Source organism: Manacus candei, unplaced genomic scaffold (assembly GCF_025592945.1).
Source record: "Manacus candei isolate 608988 ecotype Guabito, Panama unplaced genomic scaffold, ASM2559294v1 h1tg000015l, whole genome shotgun sequence".
NCBI lineage: Eukaryota > Metazoa > Chordata > Aves > Passeriformes > Pipridae > Manacus > Manacus candei.
In genome coordinates this window covers 17,544,812-17,569,474 of record NW_026138063.1, presented here as the reverse complement: position 1 = coordinate 17,569,474, position 24,663 = coordinate 17,544,812, and the positions used below count along the sequence as shown (strand labels likewise).

Genomic DNA, 24,663 nt, shown 5'->3' with positions numbered 1-24,663 from the left:
AGAACTCAAATTACAGAAGGGAAAGCCAAAATTATTATGGTCTTTTCTGAGCCCCCAGAAGTTCCTGATTCATGTTGTTGGAACAGTGATTGCAGCTGGAAGAGTGAAACATGCTCAAGTTGTCTTCTCGGGTCTTCAAAAGATTACCAAGTATTTAAATTAAACATGTCTAGTTAAAGAAACATTTGAAGCAGAGCAATATAAGTGGGAATTTTGCCTCACCACTTGTGGTTTCTTTTAAACCCAACTTATACAATGCGCGAAGTGCTAAGCAACACTACAGAAACACATTTACATCAACACTGAAGATCTGGGGAAATGAAATTCCAACAATTTTATTTTTTTTAAATGAGCTGTATTTTCTAAATTTGTTTTTATTTCTCTGTTTTCATACAGTATTGAAAACAAACGCGGCACATTCACATTTTCCCGAAGAATTGTAAGGATGATCTCTACAGGGATAACGTTGAAAAGCCTGAAGCTCAATCAATTCAGGTTGAAAACTCTCAAAAGGAGTAAAAGGCTTGATCCGAATGGTCTAGAACATGTACTGTAATTTCATAGAAGAGATGGTCGTCTTAATATTAATGATTTAAAAGAACTTCCCAGTTCATGCGAAGAGTATAGTCCAAGAATAAATCAAATTTTCTGAACGCATTTTATGCTACGTAAGTGTATACTTTGCGATCCTCAGGTGTTCGTGCCAAATATTCTCTCTCAATAAGTCCTTCAATACGTTTTTTAATAACAACTGGACTTGGTAAGAATCGGGCCTTCAGCTGCTGAGTTACCTAAAACGTAAAATAAAAGCCAATAATGTAAGATCACAGCGCAAGTAAGATCTTTAAGTATTTTAACAGACCACAATAATCAGAAAAGAGTATATGAAGGCAGAGATGGCTACAACTATGAAGCATAAGAGGAAGTCTGCAGACTTCTGACAGTCCCCCAAGTTGCTTGCTCATGTCTGGGTATGATTCAAAGCTCCACAGAGGCGTGGTCACAAACTGAGAATCCTGAAGTTACTGAAAATTACTACAGTCCTGAAGCTGTCTGAACTTAGGAGTTACAAGCAGAAGGATTATTTCTCTCTCTGCTAAGAGCTCAAATCTCTCAAAACTGAACCCAAAAGGCAGTAAAAAGATCAAAGTAGAAAATAATCATGTTAAGCGCAGTGTTTTTTGTTGTCAACTGCTTTTCAAGGGATTTAAAATCATAATAGCACTAAAAGGAGGAAGGGAGATCAGATATACCCATAAGTACATCCCAAAGTGAAAGGTAAGGATTTAGACGTCTTCAGAAAGACAGGGAGAAAGAAAAAGGATAGGTTAACTATAGCATCTCTCAAAGGCCTTTCAGAATCACGTCAGTAAGAGCTGTGTAACTTCAATGAGTTCATAGGAAAAACAAAAAGAATTCCTGAGTCCATATCCAAACTGTGTACAATCATACCTCTGCTACTAGCACGTTGTGTTGCATCTTCTTTCTAGATTTCATTATCCGAACTATAGCAGCTTCTATCTCATGTTTTCTGTCATCATCTACTTTCTGCCTTGTTTCTTTCCTTTCTGGATCAGATTCTCCTTGTTTGGCAGCAACTTAAAGAAAAGAAAGAGAATGTAAATTATGCTAGCAAAATTAAGATTTATTTCATTGTGTGTTAGCTTCACTGTTTATTTCATCTAGACATCAAGTTATATTTTCCTGAGTTTTGACATTCTTAAAGTTGATTTTTTTTTTTTTTATGAAAAGCAGCCACAAGAACATATTAACAGTTTCTGGCATATTTTGATAGCAAGTGACAAGATAACAATCTGTTATTTAATTACTAGTATGTTAAAATTTGAACAGTACTCAAATGTTCTTACAGGCACAGGCACCACCAACCCCCATACCCTCACGCTCACATTAAATATTTTTCTCTTTAATATAGCAAATAATCAATTGAAGTAGAAAAAGGGTTGAAAATTTACTTCACAAACTAGTAAACACTTTAAAAGTTCATCAGTCAGAAGAAATAGTCCAACTTTATCCTCTCCAACTCAACTATATTATTTGTATTCTGTTCTCTTCTATTTATGTTTTATTTCTGCCCTTAGGCCGAGCTTTTCTTTGCCCTTCACCCAAGCATCATTACAACCAAGCCCTCCTCCTGCACTGATATACCATTTTCCCCCTGCCCTTCTTCACTTAAAAGTCCCAACTATTTATCAGTTTTAAAGAGATACACATAAGAACTTTTCTGTCTTATGTCAGAAAGATAAACCCACAATTACCTAGTTTGCTCTAAAATCATCTTGAACCCAAACCATATTCCCCATTCACAGACATTTGCGGAGTGGAAATGAAAAGGCAGAATTCTGCTAAAGCTCAGAGAGTTGTCACACAATCTACTTTAATTTGGCTGCTGTGCTCCTGCTCACCAGGAAAAGCCTCCAGAGGTGATAAATGTGTTGCCAGTGCAGTGCTCTGCATGCATGTGAAGGGGGTCAGGACACCACTCACACAGAGGGGTATGTGCAGGGTCAGCTATGTAGGCACTACTGGGTTTTTACCTGCTGCACAGAAGCCCAGAAAGTTCTATTATGTGTAACAAACAGCATGTGAATTACCAATGTTGCACATAAAACACTCACTTTCACAGTAGTACAGCAACTTATGAGGCAATTTTCCTATTTCTGAATCAATCAGTAGCATAATTTTTATTTTATTATTTGATTTGAATTATTTTTCTTTCAATATTTTCTTTAAGAGATAGTTACAAAGTTTGTAAAGTAAAAGGCTTAACTGACTTCCATACTTTTCTTGGTATTAGAGTTTTCATTTTGATGCAACTAATCATCATCTAAAAACCCCCTGTGTTTCTCTCTTCCTTTTACTTCTATGGACATCAATCCTGCAAAAGATAATTTGAAATTTTAAGGCAGTTTTGGGACTGCAAGAGAGTAGAACATAAAGCTCACTTACCCGTCTGAATCTTGACCCTGTGTAGCTTAGATGTGAACTGATCATTCACTGTAAATATATGACCATTTTCTATTTCTTTTGATTTAGGCTCTTTTGTGAGAACACGTTGTGTTGGTTTGCCACATGCAAGGGACTGTAGGGCTCTAACCAGCTCTCTTTCGGGGATATCAGTTTCTTGTTGAATTTCCTAAAGAAAAATACATTAATTAGCTTGTGGCTACCACAGAAGTATCATGTTTTGCAAACAACATCAGGGATTGCTTAAATGTCCACCTTCAAGCGTGCAAAATAATACTGTGACAGTTGTGGGGCTTGAAAGGTTAGAACTCATTCAGCAGCAAAGTCTCAGTGTGTACTGTGCAAAACAATCCACCTGTGTCAATGCAGAGACAGTGAATTTTGTCAAATGAAGAGTCACCATGAGTTGAAGGAAGAATAATGAATAACCAGCTGTTTCATTTCCCTGTGATTTTTGAGAAGGTTGAAAGGATTTGTTAACTGTTTCCAAGGTTTGCTGAACAGGGTGAAACCTTCTAACTAACTAGTGAAGGAAAACATCCATGATGTTCTTGACAATTCCCAACCAAGAGCTGCATAAATGCTTTTGCATTCAGCCACTTGAAAATAAGATCTCTACAAATGGAAGCAAACCATGGTTAGTTTCACCATAACACAGAAATACTCTACATTCATTATACCTCCTTTCTGAATAACCTCAAATAATTTATTTACAGCCCAGATGCCCTTGGCCAGGACTTCTCCAGGTGAAATACAAAAACCCCCATCACAGTGCAGCAAACATGAACACTGAAGAAGACTGTAAAAAGATGTTCATAACTTGGTGCACCTCTGTCAGTGTTCTTAAAAGCAGCAGTAACAAGTCCAAGTGAAGAACTGTAAAGAACTATAAAGAACTTGTTAAAAGTTCTTTAAACAGCGACCAGAAAAATCAAACTAAGTTCTATCAAATAATGTTATTTCTTGAGTGTACTCAAGTTGTTTTTAAAATCAACCAAGGAAAAAAATGCTACTTTTCTGTTGTCATTCACCACTGACAATATGCAATAAAAATAATTTGGATCTGCTGGCCTAGACTTGGACTGTATCATGAATTACAGAGCACCTCATACACAACATCTCACCACCAGGTCTCTGTGATGCTGAGGCTCAGACACAACGTGCATTACTTTTCAACTAGACCCAACACTATATGTACAGTGATGACTTTACATGAAACTGGTTTTGACATGAGTTCAAAATAACTGGAATGAAATAAAATAAAATTAGTAAGGTCAAAATTAAAAAAATTCAGGAATTTTGGTACCTCCTGTTTATGGATGATTGGGAAATAATAAAGGGTTCTTAAGAGTACACTTAGCATAAAGCATTCAGGAATATTTATACCACTTGAAATAAGTGATGTATATCCACATATCTTAACTATTTGCTAGTATGAAAATGCCTTCTCCCAAGCTGCTCACAGGAAGTTACTGTTTCTTCCTTTGTTGCTTTATTTAAAACACTGTTGTCACTTTCACACATTTTTTTTCAGATTCAGTATGAAGCAGTATTAAGAAACCCCAAAAAACTATAATCCTTTACATGGTAACAACAAAAAGTCTTACTGAAATGGGTGGATCAGCATAAAATTTAACAAACCAAGGGAACGTGACAGATTTTAGGACTTAGATAAATGTAAAAGCCTTAAGGCCACAAACCAAACCCAACTTTTTAGTGATGTAAAGCCTGTGACAGACAGGTTTCCAAACTTTGATTTCTGATCAACAGTTAAAATTAATCCTTTCAAAACTAAATCACTTCTACAAGGGAATATATATACTCTCCTTTTGGTGAAAGTGAATTAAAGAGCCAAAAGGGACCTTCTGAGGGGTTTTGATGCTGGCCATCCTTATACAGACCACTGTGTATTTCTGTTGTTGTACTTCACTCTCCAGCATTTCAACTCAGCCACTAACATGCAAACCATTTGGGTTTCAGAATTTATAACCCAGCATTAAAGTAAGAACCATGAAGAATTGCACTGCAATATGCTGCCTCAAAAGGAGCCAAAAAGTTGAAGTTGGATAAAAAAAAAAAAAAAGTAGCTATGAATGTAAATGGGGATAACAGATGTTCCTGTGCTCTCTCTTTCCTTCAGTCTGTAGCATAACGTTTTTCTAAACATATTTTTAAACAGATACGTGATGTAACAGTGAAAAATGCATACTTCTTCCCCATCTCCAAAAATGACTTCTTTTAAAGGCCACATTAGATTTGTGCACAGGAGCAGTACTGATTACTGATTACACAATCAGTGCTAAAAATATTACCAAGTGAGCTCTATTGGGAGGCTACCAAAGAAATCCCTCTAGGTATGGAATTGCCTCTGTCCAGTTCTACACAAGAAAAAAGGTTATTAGAAGGAAAATGTGCAGAAGGAAATCAGAAGGAAAAGCATTATGTAATTTTGTTGAAATAATAAAAAGTATTTTTAGAGTTTTATTTACAGGCTTCAACTTGTATCTCTTCCAAAGCAGACATTAGCAAAAGGGGAAACAGATAATCCAGTTTCAAGTACTAATCTCTAATTTTTGTGGAATTATTCAACAACCTAACTTCTACTACAGCCACATTGGTATATCTTGTTTGTTAAACATAAAGAACCAACCTTATTTTTGATATCATTACAAAAAAATGTGCATTTCACCATTTAAAATACCGAGCTGTAACTTAAACTAACAGAAAAATATATTGAGTGTTATATGAGATTTGATTAGAAAAAAATTGATTCTTTGAAATAATTAGCATTCTTTCAAGGCTTGCATGAAGATCCTTCCTTTTCCATTTTAGTAGCATTAACTTAGACCCATAGGGCCACCAGCTATTTTGCATATACAAATAAAATGTTGCTCAATAGGAGTACAATAAATTCATACTTTTTTTGTGAAGGAATTTCTCTATGCAATAATCTTTTAAGTTTCCATAGCAATTGATGCATAATTTTTGCATCATCATTATCCCATTTTTCTCTCAATCACATGCCTTAATGGCTGTTAGGATTACTGTGAGGATCTTATCAAGTTTGCAATTAATAATCACGCTGAATGCAAAATAAACCATCAAAGTGTGTTCAACTGTGAAGGCAACTTCAAATTAATCTGTTCAGCTGTGAATCTGCAGAAACACTTGTATATCAGACAGTTTTAGGCTTACACAAGCACACACTACAAGTCAGATCACATGCTGCATAGCAGTGAAAGCACCAGTTTGACATGACAGAGGAGTAATGGTTGCCCAGCACTCAGCACTTAATCATGGTATTCAATTATCAATGAGCAAGATAAAATTCATTCTCTTCTTAAGTTTTCATAAGCTTTCCTGGCTGGAGTTAAAGACAACTCCTACACACTTCACCAAAGAAACCAAACCAAACAAATATGCCTCCTTAATGTTTTAGTTACAGTGGGACACAAAGTAAGAGCTTAAGAACTCCCAAACCAGAAATAAACAAAACACACACAGCTTAAAAGCAGGTGGACATATTTCTCTATCATCTGGTCTTAATAAAATAAACTATAACTTAGAGCATGTATTAAAATTTTTTCACTGCTCTACCAAGTATTATTTATTCATACATGGGTGGTGAGGCTCTCCTACTCATAAAGCCTACAATTTGATGGAGTAAGGCAGCCTTCAGCTCAATTTCAAAACCAGCTTCAAGGAAAAAAAAAAAAGAGCTGTTAAGTCCCCCTCCTTGTTTTTGCTCCCTCATATATTCTGTAGAGAAAGTACTCAAAGCTATAATGCTCCTGAAGTAGATTTCACAACACACAGGACTTTGTGCTCTAAAATGATGGTTTTCTTAATTTATGAGTAGTTTCTTAAGAGTCTCTTATCAAATCCTCCCTTCCTTAATCCCATCTGAGACTTTCAAAGAAACTTTCTTTATTAAGAGGCTAGAAGTATGCCAAATAAGCTGAAAACAAAATCCAAACAAAAGGCAAATGATTACTATGCACTGCACAGCCAAAGTAGATGAGAAAACCTGGAAATCCACTCTGTTTCAAACTGCACCCATGCTGCTTTTCAAGGCTGCCAGTGCTCTCTTGAAGGGAATATAATGCTTGAAGTGAAACCATTAATTGACATTACCAATACAATGCTCAGATCTCATAGCACAGGATCCTCCTCTGCTTCTAAAGCCACCTTCATCATCCTCCATTAGCTGACACCTCAACCTTTCCCAGCAACACCCTTTTAGTCTCCTTGTTAAGAATCCATCTGGACCTTCTTCATTGTCCTTTCTGGCTAACCAGCTCAGAGAAGGGCTGAAAGTTCTTTGAACCACCCAGCCTGCCAGTTTAAGCACTTTGGTATTTAAGAAGCCAGGATACAAATCCTTCTCCACCCTTTGGCCTCTAAATGCAGTTTATCGAAGATAAAATGAGGAAATGGAGCCACCTGCTGCATTCCAACTTCAGCTTTTCTACAGCTCGATGGCCTAGAAATGACCACACTCACAACCCTCAAACATTTCTGAAAACTTGTGTTCCCAAACAGGTGCACTGCTAACGATCTGCTTCCTGCATTTATTGGCCTGATCCATACTCAAATAGAATGAGAGGCATCTGATCTTCAACAGTGTATTCCAGAAAACAAGAAAGTGCCTAAAACAGTCATTAAAATGAGGTAAGACAACCACAACACTTACCTCAAATGTGTATTTTTCTCTGTTGTTAAAGAGCATTAATATTGTCATCTGGAAAGTGGAGACTTGCAATATGTGCTTCCGTGTATTTGAGCCAGTTACTTGGGCACCTCCTACGCCAACTTCTGAGCCATCTTCCTATTTTAAAATTCCAAAACTACTATTAGATTATTCTCCACTGAAAAACATTTTACCTTGATAAGATGAAAGTTACATGATGAAAAATTTATCCAGGAGATCAGTCTACACAAGAAATAGAACAGCATATGCCCAGGGGCATAAGCAGAATGTTCCTCCAGTAGCTGTCTTAGAACATCAGGGGGATTTAAGTTGGAGGCACCTCCTTAGGTCCTGTGGTCCAGCCATTACTCCAAGCCAGGCCATGTAGAGCCCTCAGTCACATAACTGAGCGTTGCCAAGGACAGAGTCTCTACCACCTCTCTGGCCTCTGTTTCAATACTTGCCCACCTCCAAGTTTTTTTACTCTTATCTTCAAAATTATCAAAATATTTATCTTACAGTAACACAATTTTAACATTCTCACAAATGTGCATTATTAATACTTTGTTATAAGAATTTTGTTTTTGTTTTGCACTGCCTTCTGCATTGCCAAACGTCATGCCACTGCTACCTCTAGCTTAGCACTTCAGAACTGGTATGAATCACTACAAAATTATTTTCTTGCATACATACAAATTAAGCATTGTATTTCAAAAAACTCTGCTCAGATTCTCGTTTTTGAAAAAATGATGCCTACATTGCTAGCACTCTGCATATGAAAAGCAGGCTAAACTTGGCTTAACAAAAATAACTCTATAAAGAAACAAGTTTCTTTTCACTTTTGAGTCATTTACAGTCAAAAACCTCCAAACACTCAAACCACTGAGGTCCCTTCAAGACCAAATTTACTATTTTTCTACAAGATAAAAGGTGATCCTGAGTGATGCCTTCAAATGAGATTCAGAGAGGAAAAAGAAAAAGTTAAACCAAAACTGCTACAAAGGAAGAATCAGACCATAAGGTTGACAGAAGGCATCTTGTTAATGGGTAAGTTCTTATTTTACAAAATTCTGAAGTTATTAAAAATGTGCATTTGCTTACATAGATACAATATTTACACAACCTTGATACCTTACCTTTTTGACAGGCCCATAGAAAGTGGCATTGAGATCTGCAGAACCCATGTGATGCTGGAGTGTCAGCTGTCGCCCACTATGTTTGGCTAAATAAAATCTGTAATATAATTGAAAACAATACGTAGTTCACATTTGGTACTGAAAGCTTTAAAAAGTTATACAGACTTTTCATATCCATTAAAGACACTCTTAAGAAATTTCTTTTTGTTTTTTTTTTTTTTCAAAACATTAACTCTTGTTAGAATTTTACTTAAAATCTCCCAAAAACTTGAGCATCATAATGTGACTGTTGTATTCTCCAATTTTCACATGAACTGAAGAAAAGAGAATGCCAGCATGTTGCCAGCATACTGCCAACAGTACAACATATCTGTGAAGTTAAATCTAGAAGGTTTCTTCTTAAAACCTCTACCTAAAAATCTGTTTTAACACATACCTTCTAAATATTTCAAAAGCGTGTCTGGGAGCTGGAGGGATGTTACACTTTGGTGTGGCTGACTGGGTAGGCCAGTAACCTGTTGTGAGGACACGCACTGTAAGATCAACACCACCTAATGAGACCTAAGGACAATTGGAAGAAAACATACACCATTTTAAAATAGGACCACATTTCCTCACTTTTTGTTTTGGCACAGAATTTTCATAGACTATGAAAGAATTAGACATATATCTAGAAACATTATTTTTAGGAAGTCAGACAAATAAATTAATTCATCATTGTAAGAGTAGATGGTACAGCAAAATTCCTCCACATCATTCCCCTCTGGCAGTTAAGAGCACACAGAATTCAACAAAATAAATTCTTAAGCGACAAGAAAATATCTGTGATCATAAACAGAACTCATGGTATGTGTAACAAATCTCTCTGAATAGCTTTTGGATGACATGCAATAAAGCCAGGTTGCATGAAATGTGGCAGTTTCAAAGTAATTCTTTCTAAACTTACTCTGTGGAAGTAGAGAGTAAGTACTGGATATCTGGTGTTAAATCACACTTCTGGACTGCAATACAAACAGTTACTCACTTCTACACACACCACCTATCCTCTTTCCCTAAAGATAGCTATTACTATAAATATTCAGCACTGGTGAGCAAACATTCCACAAGTGAAGTGCTTTATTTTACCTATAAACTAGATGCATTAGCAGGTGATAAAGACCCAGCTACCAGTGAGGCATAACCCTCACTAGGTATCTCAACTAAGTTGAGCATTATTTAAACTGTCTATTTTCAGCTCTAGGAGGTATAACCAATATCTTCAAAGAACACACATTAAGGACAAGAAAAAACAGAGTATACAATATCCAACTTATATAAACTTACTACACAGAAACAGAGCACATTATATTTTAGAAGGTCAAAACCTGAACTCAGAAACTTCTATCCAACAGCAGAGAAGTATTTCCATGCACTATGGAAGAGTTTTTGTACTGTGCATGTTGAATGCCTGTGTGCATCAACCACCTTGTGCCCAGGAAACTTCTAAAAAACCTAAACAAATCAATGACGGACTACTCCTACAGAAACCCCTGGGACTGAAAGGAACAATTTGCAGAAGTATGTAAAGATCCAGCTAAGGGTTCTTCTGTAGCCAACACTACTGCCATCCTTCTAATTTCATATCACCAATGTTATGAGGCTCATAAGAGAAGTTCAAACAGCCATTTAGACACAGAAAACTAGTTAATTTGTCAATTATCTAATAAAAAAAAAAAAGAAGGAGCCTCAACAGCTTTCTTCTAGCCAAAGCACAGGGAAAGGCCATCAGTGCAGACAGGATACAGAAAATATATTTATCTGGAACTGAAGCATCTTAGGTGAGATGGCAACTGTTTCCCAAATTCTTTTGGCCTTAGCCAGACTGGAACACAGCAATAATTTAGAATGCCTCACATCATACATTGTACAGAACACTGAAAAAGTTTTGGAAGCACTTTATTTTACCACATGTCTTTTCAGCATAAAAATGGTACAAACTAGTAGAAAGTGCCCTGAAGGGATCTAATCTTTACAGGACTCCAAGAAATGTTTCAGGATCACAGTTGTAGAAATTACTCATAGTCTACGAGCCTGGACCTTCCCTAATGCTGAGCTTTCCACTTACTGCTGGCAAACCAATCATCTACACAGAACTTGGCATTGCTTGTATCTCAGGAAATAGGATCCAGCAGGAAACTTTGCAGGTAGGATTATTTAGAGAAAAGCAGCTGCCTGACTCCTCTAGGAGATGCCGTACACATTCAAGGTACACAAATTGTTTAAAAAGAAATAGAACAGACTATTCCATATAAAACACAGTATCAACAGCAAGTTAACAGTAACACAACCCCTCCCAATCTTCCTGTTTCTATTTCCTCTCAAATATTATTGACCTACAAAGAAATATATATGCTTCTGTCATAAATAAGTACTCCAGAAATTTCATTAAAAGGCCATGATTAGGTTGACCAAAAGGCAACCATCACATCAACTCCTGGTCTCTTGCCAAGAAAAAGATGAAGTTTCAAGTAAGGCCTAGCAGGACATCTGTTAACATTTTAAATTCATCTTATTAGCTGTATGCAGCTAAAAAGAAGATACAGATATCATTTATTAACTCAATCTAAGACTGTCATGTAAAGTACATAAATCTTTAACACAACCCCCACCCCATGTCCGAGTCTGGCATGCTACCTAAAAAATGGGAATGCTCTTACAATTTTTTCTTCAAATTTGTATTTCAAGCATTCTAGAAGGAAAACATGACTAGCCTCTAAAGAAAAAAAAAAAGCAGCAGTAAGACTTCCTGTCCACAAACACTTTTATAACTATTGAAATCCTCTACAACCTTTTCTGAAGCCACTTTGAGAACATGATGTGCCCTCACTCAGGATGATTCACAGTATGCTGATGAAGAAGATTTCCACTGAGGGCTTCAGGAAGGCAAAGATTTCATATCACCTTGCACAGCCAGGGACATTGGACAGAGTACAGCCACAAACATATTCCTGGCATTCACTTCTGAAACTGATTCAAACATGCCTGATGTACAGATCTACTTACCTGCAGACAAGCCTGTTTATTATATATTATTAAGCTCTACTGTGTATCAGTATAAAAAAAGTGTTTTAGAGCAAGTGAACTGATATCCCAATAGAAGTGATCTCTCCTTTATGCAGTATTCCAGAGGCCCACTTTTACTACAAGGCGAAATTTTTTCTGAACGAGCAACTAAGTCCATATTTGCAATTTGAATAAAATGGCAGCTTTGCTTTAGCAACGGCATTCATTGCATGGGGGAAGTTAAACATCAGACGGTGTGCTTTGCAAACGCCGTCAGCACGTGATATTTTTCTTGCTGTTAGAAAAAATTACAAGTCACAATGGAGATCAGCTTTGAAGGAGGAGAATGGAAAGGCTTTGCTGGTGACACAGCAGCTGGGAAGCGCAGCCGGGAGCGGGCAGTTGGCCCTGGAGAGCGGGCACCGCTGGGCAGGGGCGGGCACCGCTGGAAGAGGCGGGCACCGCTGGGCAGAGGCGGGCACCGCTGGGCAGAGGCGGGCACCGCTGGACGGGGTGGGCACCGCTGGACGGGGCGGGCACCGCTGGACGGGGCGGGCACCGCTGGACCGGGCGGGCACCGCTGGAAGAGGCGGGCACCGCTGGGCAGGGGCGGGCACCGCTGGGCAGGGGCGGGCACCGCTGGACAGAGGCGGGCACCGCTGGACAGAGGCGGGCACCGCTGGACGGGGCGAGCACCGCTGGACCGGGCGGGCACCGCTGGACCGGGCGGGCACCGCTGGAAGAGGCGGGCACCGCTGGGCAGGGGCGGGCACCGCTGGGCAGGGGCGGGCACCGCTGGACGGGGCGGGCACCGCTGGAAGGGACGGGCACCGCTGGGCAGAGGCGGGCACCGCTGGACGGGGCGGGCACCGCTGGACAGAGGCGGCCCCCGCGCTCCCTCTGGCGGTCTCCGCCGGGCAGAGCCGCCGCGCCCCCACCGCCCCTGCAGCTTGGGCACAACAGCAGCTCAAACGGGGCTTTAGGGAACGAAACTGCCGCTGCTCGAGCTGTGTGCGTCAAGCTTGGAACCGGCTTCAGCATTTTGGGAAACGCTATTGTAGTTTGTAAGGGAAGAAACACAGTAAAAGGAACGTGATTTCCACAAGCTGACAAAATCCTTCTCTGCAGATGTGTGGAATGACAAATGAAAACCCAGAAACCTCGACAGAAGCTCAGGGTTTCTACTGAGCTAAAAGGACAAGCACACAGACCCCCGGGGACACTCTTACCCCTGTCGCCTGAAGATGTTGCCTGAACTCATCCATCGTTGTATTTGAGATGCTCATGTCCCTGAACATTCCTTCCAGTTTAGATGTGAACTGACATCCACATTCAGTCTGAAAATACACAAAATAACTTGTTGTACCAGCACTATGAAAACAAAGCTTCTGATATGCAAACTGCAAGACTGAGAGTAAGTTTATAAAACTCAAAAACTGAATTTCTGTACATTTTGTTACTGGGATTTCCATTTGCATTATATTCAGATCTTTTAGAAAAGTTTCATATCTTATATAAGGATCTAACCCTACACCGATCAAAACCTGTTTTCCTTCTCTTTTCTCCATTATTGTATTTTTTATTTCGTTTTAGCTTTCCATCTCATATTTAAAAATCTGTGAAAGCTTATCAAAATAAGATATACACTTCCACCTGCCTTTTAGCATTATACTGTAAAGGGAAATATACTTTATTTATATCAGAAGCAAGCTCCTGCTGTTCTAGGAGTGTTTTGTTTTAAAGGCTGGCTGCAGATCACCCAGTGAGATTACCAGGCCTTTTGAGGATCAGGGACATGCACACAGACACAGCATCCTGATCACTCTGCAATTCCATAAGAAGAGAGGGCAGTTCAGGTTCACTGACTCATCTGGCAAATGTATGCCCTGTGCCCTCTAAATCACCAGGATAAAAGTGGTGGAGAGGTAATCAGAAAGGAATTAACACTGACAATTTGGAGAAATCTGATGCACACAGGTTTTGCTCACTGACAGAATATATGCCAAAAATGAGGATCAGTGATTTTTGATTTTGGGATCAGATCCCTCTGGTTCAGAAGTTCTCTAGCCATTTATCATGCAACTTAAGAGGAAGCTGCATTAGAACTTGCTTCAAGGACTTTTCCGCTTGAGGCTTTACCTTCTTCTCCATCTCTTGGCCTATTTAATCAGTACATTTAACCAACTGATATGAAGGTTTTTTTTCAATCTATCTCAAACTACTTAATCAAGGACAAATAGAGCATTAACACCAGTCTGCTGATGGAGGCAACTAAAAAACAACAACAGAAGCAGCAACAAAATTCTACTGTGAATAACAAAAAATCTAGGATAAAACATAGCATTATCTTCAAATTCAGTCACTGGAGTTGTCCTCTTATTTGGAAAGTCTTAACAAGTTTCCAAAAAAATTATTTTGTTTTCTAGATTGCACTTTTCATCACAGGTGTTCACCATTACTTACTTCCTTTTATTTCCACGAAATTAGTCAGAAAAACCTTTTGTATTTTCTGCTGGGGCTTTAAAAATCAACTCTGCGTCTAACAGCAATCAAGATTAACATTACCTATAAATCTCTTATGTAAAAACAGAAGAAACCATATCTATGACTAATAAAAAAGAAAGAGAAAAAAAACCCTAAAAAGTATGCAGGTACTGTCTTACCTTTAATTTGGATATCATGTTTTTCTCAGAGTCATCTGAAACACTCTTGTTCGTGAGAAGTCTTCTTGCCAAGTGCTGCTTGTAATAGCGTTCAAAAACATCTTTCTCTTGCATAAACCTGAATAAAACCATTGCCTTATCCAATATAGTTTCTACTTCTTGCTCTGTTAACTGTAAAACAAATAATTTGCTGGTTTTAATCTTCCAGCACAAGTGTCTTACACAACCCAAACACTTACAGTAATTCACAGCAGCAGATGGTCTAACAGTAGCCTACACAGAAGCCAACAAAACTGGTCCAACATGAGATCGACAGCCAAAAGAACGGTGCCCAAACTCAATAAAGTGGAGTAAGAAATAGACTTACATAGACTTCTCTCTCAAGAGAGAAGGGAAACAATAAATGGGTAGAATGCCTTGATAAACATAGTAAAAGTTCCTGGGTAAGTTTTAAAAAGCACCGAAGGAAATCACTATTAGGAGTATGAAAGGTTAGCTTGGAATGAAACCTTTTAAGACTTATTTTGTAAAGCCCACCTAGTGCCAGAACAAATAGAATTATTACTTATTTTATAAATGAATAGAATTTACCATTTGACTCCCAAAGCATAAATTGCATGCACTAATATTCAGCTTTATTCAGAGCCACTGAAGCCTCAGATGAACCATCTTGTCCAGTTCTGGGTTCTGTACCTCAAAAAATCTCATGAAAGAAGCTAACTCTGAAGGACACAGCTCTACTTAAACTAGAAGAGAAAGATAATAGTCCTCCGTATATAAAAACAGTAAAAAGAAGCAAAGACAAACCATTTCCCCATACCAAGTAAGTTAATTTTCAAAAGAAATTACTAGATATTGGGAATAGCTGCCAAAATATCAATATATTTAAGGAAATGATACTTAAGGTTTCAAAAGAAGGGAGCTGCAGAATCTACTACTACCTAAGATTTTTGAGGGAGTATCTGCCAGAAGTAATTCACATATGTTGCTTCAGAGGTAGGTGATAAGCCACACAGATCTCCTTGTGTCTGATTTTTCTGTTTAGATCTAAAGTGTTATGAGCTCAGATGTGTTACATAATACTTTTTTTAGCTAGTATTGCCATTTCTCTTAATATAAAAATAATTCATAGAAATGTAGCTTAGTTTAATTTCATCCCAGTTTACACAGCAAAGGGCATGGTATTACAAGTTCATTTATACTTACTCCCTTGACTCCCTTTTTCAGCTTATCATCAATAAATAATGAGAGGTACTCTGGAGACCTGGAGTTGAGGTTGAGGAAGTACTCAAAGTCACCCGCAATAGTCTGTTTGAAGAGCCGATCGTTATTGAAAGATTCTTGAAGGAAGCGATCAAACCTACTCTTCAAATCCAGTAAACCCTTAAAAAAAAGAAAAAAGAAAAACCATTTTCACTGATATGAAGTTGTAAGCTGGAAAACAGTAACAACTGACAGAGAAGACCACCAGATCTACAGAGATTCTGCAATGCTCTGCGTTCGTTAGAAAGTATCGGAAATTTAATTTCCATTTTTAAATTTCTGTTGCTGCCATAAATATCTTAGGTAATTTTCAGATAAATTTGCTAAAATACTGGTATCAAATACTGGTGCAGTTTGCTATAATACACTTCTCACACTAAGAAATGTTTTTAAACACCCTTGGTAAACAGGTTGATGTACTGCATTTTTAAATCTAAAACTTAAAGGAGGTATTTGTTGCACTTGTTAAGCCTTGTCTATGTCAAGCAACATTAACAAAGTCACTACCATAAATACAGGATATGTGAAAGCTGAGGCTAAGCACCCACCAACTGCATCCCTAGAGCTACTGAACAAGTCTGAGGAGAAAACACACTGCAACAACAGGCCTAAACTTGTCAGGGCTTTTCCCCCCCCCTTACTTAATCCAGGGATGTATTTTGCATGATTTAGTCACATGTTTCTTGCTGACCTTTAAGAGTCACTGTGAGCATATGAAAGGTAGATATAAGCAATAGCTCTCCAGTTATCACAGTGTGAAGTACACAGGCCCGGATTGAACAACTTCCTCTGAGCTAAATCATTGGACTCTTAACATAATTTTTATTCAGAGCTAAAGCAACGGAGTGTAGAAGGGGGAAGCATCTTAAAATCATCTGAGCACTTATATGACACACACAGGGTTTAGACATAACTAAGACAGCATTTGGCAAGGAAAGAAAATTTCACTTGAAATTTAGATTTGTCACGAATAACAATTGCCCACAAAAACTGTCCAGGTTAAATGACACTAAAGTTCTCAGTTTCTTAAGAAATTATTCATATGTGGTTACTTAAAGAAGCCATTCAAGAATTACTCAAAGAAGTAGTAACGTTTCTTAGGAACTCACCATCTCACTTAAAGGAATGGCCTTTAGACAGGCTAATTAATGTGTATTAGAAATTTTAAATTCAAAGTAAATCCCACTATCTCTCTGTTTACCAAGGTTAGCTTATGTCTCCTCTCCAGGAGTACACCATCTGAACAACCTGGTGTTAAACAGGAGAAACTGTTAGTACCTTAAATTGAAACAGCATTTCAACATCCCTTCAAACTATTATATGAAGTTTAAACCTAATCCTCTGGCAATGCTTTTGCAACCCTCCCGCCAATTCTGCTCAGGGTTTAGTGATGTCATGTTGCAGAAGCAGTGCTGAGCTATGATCAATGTTTTTTTCTTAATGCAGCTTCCATGTCTGTCTTCTTATTGCTATTGTCCTTGAAAGATTCAGCTGAACACGGCCAAGATGAGAAGTACAAGATGGTTTCTCAATTCACAGGTGTTTCTCTCTTCTTCCATCACCTCAGTGGAAGTGATAAACCTGTCTGGGGGTTTATCAGCAATTAAATATCAACCCCACCCTAGGACATCTTCCTGAGATGGCTGGGGTACATACTAAGGGCTGAGCTCTGCCAAAGCATGTGGGACACAGCTGCCAGTCCTCCTCAGCTTCATTATGCTGTTTGCCTCTGTAGCAGGAAACCTTGATACCATCTTTATAATTAAGTTTATAAATCTTTCCCTGTTAAATTTTTTATGATACCTCTTTAGGCCCATTAGGAGTGAAAACTACTTCAAAGTACTTATTCTCCACATCATTTGACCCCCTCCCTTTTTTAAATTGTACCACCACAAACATAACAGCCCTTAATCATTTACCCAAATAAATTTCAAAGGATATTCTCTCTGCTTTTTAACAGTCCTTGAAGAGGTAATTCTTGTTCAAATCTGGTAAGAAGTTTGCTTCAGCATTGCCAGAAAATTATTAATCCAATCAAAAATGTTTTTATACTCAAATGGCTTCTTCAAATAGTAACCAGTTCTAACAGTTATTGTTTTCAAACAAAACAGAAGAGATTAACAGACATACATTAAATGTTTCTCATAAAGAACAGACACAAGGACTTCAACTAGACATTTTAAAAAACCCTCAAACTTAATGTTTAATGAACATACATGTTCAGATTAAATATAAGACATCTTCCAGCTACATAAACATATCCCTAAAGTTCAACGAACTCTTAAGATTTTATGTGCAAATTTAAATCCATCTTCCCAGAAACAATGGAAAAGATGACAAATACTCCTGAAGCATATTTTGTGATCTGGATGAATGAATGGTACCCATCACTTAGTGAGAGATGGAGAACAAGAAAGAACACACACATCTTTTAACATGCTGATGTGTTCTGTTTCTCAGAGAGACTGAGAACGAAGAAGTAATTTGTTATGACTGATAAACACATTTACCTCTCAATCACAGCTAATCTTGCCATGAAATATTGCCATGTGATTTTTGTCTCAACAAACACTGATAGCTAGTGTTACATAAAATTAATTAAAATGGACACTATAAAGCTACTTGCCAGTACACATAGAACTCACTCTGGAGACATATCATTTAGGGTAATCTAAGAAGGTCCCAGCAGTTAGATAATTAGCCTGAATATGTTGTTTAATATAAGCAGCTACCAAAAACTGAGCATGTACTTTCCAAGCAATTTCAGCCAGAGTTCTAAACATGTCTGAAAATTCAGAAAACATACATTTAAAAAAAAAAATTTAAATTTAGCTTATTAATAACAATGCCTTTTGAATTGATATTAAGGTTTACCTTATAAACTGTGTTTGTGGTGAACTGCTACTGTGAGGAATGTGGGAAAGATGAAAGAAAAAGTTAAAATATTTAACTACCTGAATATAGTCAACTGGATTCTTTCCTTCTCCCTCTTCAGAAACTAGTGCTTTGCCCTGCTCTCGCAGGTATGAGCTCATGCACTCGCACATCGTCTTCAGACCATTTGGCACACGGCTGAACAACTTGTACATGCAAGCAAGGTCTGGAATCAAGAATGAGAGATTATGCAGGACACCTCTTGTGTTACATGTGTGTAACTCATTCAGCTCAGAGCAAAAGATGACAATAAAAGACTCACCTAAAATAATGAGAAGTGGCTTAGGCTAAACATGGCTTTCCAAAAGAGCAATCCATCCTCGCACATTTATGCAAAATCTTATCATAATGCAGTAAGTATTTCCACTCTACTATTTAACTCAATCAAACTAAGGCCTATAGAAGTTAAACTAATTTCTATAGCTTATGAACAGCCTTCAGTATCTTGCACCCTCAGCCTGAAGGCTATCTAAACTGGATATTAAAGAAAAAAAAATGTTAAGTATGGTATCATCACTTTCCTTTTCAATACAGTAACTATCTTTTCTTACAGATAGGAAATGTGCTCACCCTGTCGCTCTATCACCTAGTAATTGTGAAGCTGCTTTAATGAACAAAGGCCATTAATCTAAGCAGTAAGTCTGTTCCCCGTTCTCATGGCTTTAGTGTGAGCACCAATTTCTAAATACAGATACTACAATCCCTCTCTTCATTATGCTGCTTTAGAAACTTATGTTCTATTTCTTTCCATAGTAACTTTCATTCAGTCACTCTGTCCCACATTAACCTCTATTAGGGAAAACCAAATCAAGCCAAGCCCTTTTTTTTCAACCAGTTCAATAAGCTGCTTCTTATCCTTTAAAAACAGCCAACTCCTTCCTGCAACAATGTTCTCTCCACAAGAATTGGTCCCGCAATGCTTCTGTTTGTCTTTTACACAAGTACTTTTTAGAATAACTGCCTGTGGGCCAAAAAAAATTCATGTATTTTGACAGATATATACTAGAGGAATGGAAGTAATAAAATGGCTCATGTAAAACTGGTAACAAAGACCACTGCAATAGATTTGTACTTTTTTTACGAGATACCTGGTTTAACCAAAAAAAGTACCTGTGACTGGTACTAAATAGAATCAAGTTGAGCATATAGTCTCTGTTTTAAGAGCCCTCTAAAAGGCTGAAGTAATATTCTCAGATATTTGCAGAACAGAGCCACCAAAGTGTTTTCACAATTACACAGGAACACAATCATTAAGCTTGACTTATCCCATGTTTAAAAACAATAAGCAGTATCATAAACATTTCTGTCTCCCACATGACCCAGTCTTACCTTCTGTCTTCCCATTTTTCAGCATATGAACTAGCCCAGAGTTCTCCATTTCCACTATAGTTTTCATATGTTTGGAAATAAGCTCCCTCTCAACAACTTTCACAATAGGTTCTTCTGTTGATTTATCCAGACAATGCATCACCCGTTCTATTTCTTCATTAATTCTAGCTTCTACTTTCTTTATATATACAGAAGCACTGTTTTCAGCTAAAAATTTTTGACTTTCCATCTGTGATTAACACAAATTAATACTTTAGACTTTTTTTTTTAAAGAGAAAAAGAAAACATACTAGTTATGTCAGATCAGCATTTATAAGCAAGTTCAAATCAAACACAGCATGTCCAACACATTATACACCCAAGATTTACGTACACACTTAACACAAAATGAAGGTTCTATTATGCTAAATGTGTTACATAAGGGGATACATGCAATATAAACAAGGTCTATATTTTTCATCCTAAGCCAGCCTAGTTTCCAGTTACCAACCAGAGTTTTAGCCACAGGTCCAAAGAAAACAGAACGATGGGGAGAGAGAAGAGGCAAAAATTCCTTTCAAATACCAGTTTATGTCAGTTGTCATCATTCTCATTAGTGACAATGCTAAGCACATTATTTCATGTCAAACTGTTTTTATCCATACTGGTCAGTCTTTTGGTGAAAAGATGTGGTTTTTTTTTTGTTTTGTTTTGTTTTTTTTTATTTTATTTATTTTTAAGGCAGAGCTAAGAAATGGAACTTAAATGAAAGTAATGAGTTTTCTTAAATTTATGTAGCATCAAAGAAAACCAGTACACACTGACATTTAAATGGTTGTACAACATATGATTCAGCTTTTCAAAACAGGTTGGAGATCAGAGCATACAACAGTCAGTCAGTTGATCCTGGATAAGAATTGGGAGACTGACAAATTATCTCATCTAGATATCTTTTAACATGCTCTTAAAATTTATAACAATTTCCAGCAAGATGAACATGATTACACTCAAAAAGCAATCAACTGGCTTTCCTCCTCAAAGTATCTGACAAAAAAACCTCAGGGAATATTTAAAATGTGTTATTTGGTGGCTGATCAACAACTGGAGAGCCACTTCCTTACACTTAATTCCTTGACTCAGTTCATTTTATCACAAAAAATAGCTCACAAATGTAGATACTATGAAGGAAAAAGCTTCCTCCAAGGCAGTTTGACAGGTTTCCCAGCCTGAAATAGTTTGAACCTTTCATGCTACTGGTATTTCAAAAAGACTGTGGGGGCAATGCAGGGGTAGACTCAGTTGCATGAAATAGCCTAAAGCAGTAGGCACAAGATTAGCATAATGATTACTTCACATGTTATTGGCACCCACAGCTCAAAACTACATTCAAATTATGCTAATTCTGTAGAATCTGTGTTACTTTTCCCCTGCAAAGCTAGTCCTTATTTTTCTTATTTAATTTAATGGATATGGACATACTCATCAAATAAGCAACAAGTATTTAAAGCACCATCAATTCTCACAATTCCAGGGAGTTACAACAACATTCCAAACACGAGATTAGAACACTGCCATACCTGAAAAAATTCTGCAGACATCTCCAAAAATGGAGCCTCAAAGTCTTCTTCATAGACTGACCTTCCTTCAAGACCTAGAATCATTAACATCTGGCAAGCATTTCTTATTGCGCCTCTGCCAAAAAGTAAGTTGTTAACAACTTGAGAAATCAACAGGCTTGTAAAACAGAGTAGACAGCAGAATAACAACTTGTAACATGATATTAAATAAAATATAGTAATAGCAAGTCCATTCTAAATCTGTTTTGATACATGACACGTTTTCAAGAAAATTATACCAGCAACATCGTTTGGTTTTGTTCAAAACTAAAGAGCTGATAAGGTTTATTAAATATTTTAAATGCAGTGATAGGGAAGCAGGTCTCAAGTTCTACTAGTTTGCAAGACTGAAGAGTATGTTTCAATATACAAGAAAATAAACCAAAATACTGCTTCAAAGAAAACTGCATGTGTAGGTCAGAACTGAGCAATTTAAAATAATTGCACACATGGAATTTGCTGTGCAAAGTTTAAGTATTTTTTGTTGGTTGGTTGTTTAATAAAAACCAAAACACCCCCCCAGCCAAACACAAAATAAACCCCACCAAAATAAAAATGTATCAGCAAGTTAATGAAAACAAAGGAACTGCATCCAGAAAAAAAATTCCACTTCCCGGCAGTAGGGGACAATACACAGCTGTAGTCAGGGAGTATTCTTTCTCTTCATAAATTGCATGTTGGGCAATCTCAGTCACAGAACTGCAGCCAAAATAGCAAGGATTTTACACATCCCCACACCCAACAGCTGTTCTGAAACTGGAGAAGCACAAGAAAACTTGCAAATTTGAAGTCCCTTCAGCTGCAGTATCTGCAGTGTGTGGCACAAAACTCCACATCTAAACTTGCCAGAGAAGCTGTGAAACAGATTTAAAAGCTCAGAGATGCAACTCACCTACCAAGAAACAAATGGATCGAAAGGAAAAGGAATTGGAATTAAAAGAGGAAATGTAATAAAAAAAATAAATAAATAGGTACCAAAAAATTAAACAACCTCTCAGTACAGAGAAAACACACAATAGCAAACAAGAGGCAGAGAATTGTCAAAACTTTGCTTTATAACTAAACACTTCAGCACACTGTGGTAATGGAGACATTTAATAAAAGTCTAAATAAAAACCACGTGATAAATATTAAAAAAATGTATTAACAAGCTTCCCCATTTACCACTATGCTAAAACTTAATGTACGAGAAATATTTCAGATTATGGACAAATCCGAATGGTGCAGCCTTAAGCCTAATTAATTGTTTGTGTATGTTCTTGACTCCTTCATTATTTATAACTAAAGACAGTCACTTACAAACATCTTACCTGTCTACAACTTCTCCTTTCCTTTCTCTTGCAATCATGTCCAGCAGAGTTTGCCGCAGGTGATCCCTAATGCAGCCGTAGCGAACTACTTGATCTCGAAAAATAATCAAGCCCAGATTGTAGACGTTCTCCACATTATTTTGTTGCACATACACACGGTCCTGCAAAGGTACACACAGCAATAAAACTTGTAAATTCAGTGCATCTGTGCTATTCAAAAATAAAAGAGATCGATTATTTCTGTACAGTGCCTTTCTTCATAGAAAAAAATTATGAATACCCTCAAAATTCAAAACCAGTCCCCCCGTTTTCCAAAACTTCATTTACACTGGAAGTCTACTGCTAAAGCATGGCAGAACAAATCTACAGCCTTGACACTTTTTAGTCTGGGTGCAGAGGAACCTCCAACTACTGACAAAATTCAGGGCACAATCTGAAAGAGGTCTTACTTACCTACTCAAATCCCTTCTATCCACCCCTTTCTGATCTTAATTCATTTTCCTAAAATTTTTCCCCACCTCCCCATGCATCTTCCTACCTCTCCTTTTAGGCAACCAAAATGCAATATTCAGTGACTTCTCCTGAAAGAGCATCATTAGATGAACAGAAGAAAAAGTAAAGCCAAAATGAGAAGAGTTGCAATCACAATCTTTGTGGATTGGTACTGCAAAATTGTACAGAAGGACTTCTGTTGACACCCTTTCCTCCCATGAAAAAAAATTCACTTTCATTCAACTTGAAGAAATGTTATTTTTCATTATAATTGCACACATACACAAACACTCAAAAAAGAAAAGAATGGCAAAAGAAGAATATTTTTTTGTTTCAATATGGGTTTAAATTCCATCTCCCTACATAATCTCAGTCTATAGGAATGATCAAGTTCCTCAACTATCTACTTTTTTATCCACCTATATTTACAAACTGACACTGATCCTCAGATCAGCATTCCAAGACCTCATAGCCCAAAATCCATCGGATGGAGTTGACTGAGACATTACTGAGCAGATCCTGAGTTTCTTATTGCCACCCACAGAAGGGCTCCAGAAATTTGTCTCCCCTTTCCTATTCCTCTCTCCCAACTCCTCAATTCTCTAGAAAAGGAAGGTTATTAATAAAGTTACTAGTAGACAGAAAATGCATGCATTTGCTTAATAGTCACTAGTGCTGTACCAGGTAAGACCCATCAAAACAACACTGAGTAGAAAAATGGTGAGCTTTTACAACCTTTTTCTGAGATGAGCAATAATTATTTTTCTTCATTTCTGTCAGGAAATAATCCATTCCTCTAAAATCATAGCTTGAGTAATTACTAAAAATACTGTTTTGCTACCATTTAAGCATCAGGACAATGATATTAGAAAAAGTTAGAGTTTTGTACCCACTCATAAATCTGACTGGGATATGGTTTTCTGAGAATGTACATAGCTATAACAACATAATAATAAAAAAATCAAATTCTGTAAAGGATGAAGGTCAATGTTTGAAATTGCGTATAAAGATCAGCTTCTCCACTGGTTCTGTCAACTATCTTAAGAGCTTTATCACACTCAGTATTGAAGAGTAAAGCTACTCAAACACCTAGAAAATGAAACCATTAAAAGAACAAATGTTATGCTTCAGACTATGGAAAACAGATTACAAAATCACAAGTTTATATAAATTCCACAATTACAAAAAATCAGAAGGAAAAGACAGCACACAGTTTAGCAGCTG

General features: G+C 37.3%; 1 protein-coding gene across 1 annotated transcript in view; it reads right to left on the bottom strand.

Moving 5' to 3' along the window:
* Window positions 1-309: 309 nt before the first annotated feature.
* The window catches only part of CUL3 (cullin 3), a 58,550-nt gene continuing 34,196 nt past the window's right edge, over window positions 310-24,663 (bottom strand). The window contains exons 4-16 of the mRNA XM_051781427.1: window positions 22,948-23,108; window positions 21,599-21,713; window positions 20,043-20,271; window positions 18,734-18,879; window positions 15,723-15,899; window positions 14,517-14,687; window positions 13,083-13,190; window positions 9,248-9,372; window positions 8,812-8,908; window positions 7,679-7,813; window positions 2,968-3,154; window positions 1,453-1,598; window positions 310-791 (exon numbers count right to left, since the gene is read on the bottom strand). Of these exons, the coding sequence (XP_051637387.1) occupies window positions 660-791; window positions 1,453-1,598; window positions 2,968-3,154; window positions 7,679-7,813; window positions 8,812-8,908; window positions 9,248-9,372; window positions 13,083-13,190; window positions 14,517-14,687; window positions 15,723-15,899; window positions 18,734-18,879; window positions 20,043-20,271; window positions 21,599-21,713; window positions 22,948-23,108 (1,929 nt within the window). The 3' untranslated portion in view covers window positions 310-659. The remainder of the gene's footprint in view (window positions 792-1,452; window positions 1,599-2,967; window positions 3,155-7,678; window positions 7,814-8,811; window positions 8,909-9,247; window positions 9,373-13,082; window positions 13,191-14,516; window positions 14,688-15,722; window positions 15,900-18,733; window positions 18,880-20,042; window positions 20,272-21,598; window positions 21,714-22,947; window positions 23,109-24,663) is intronic.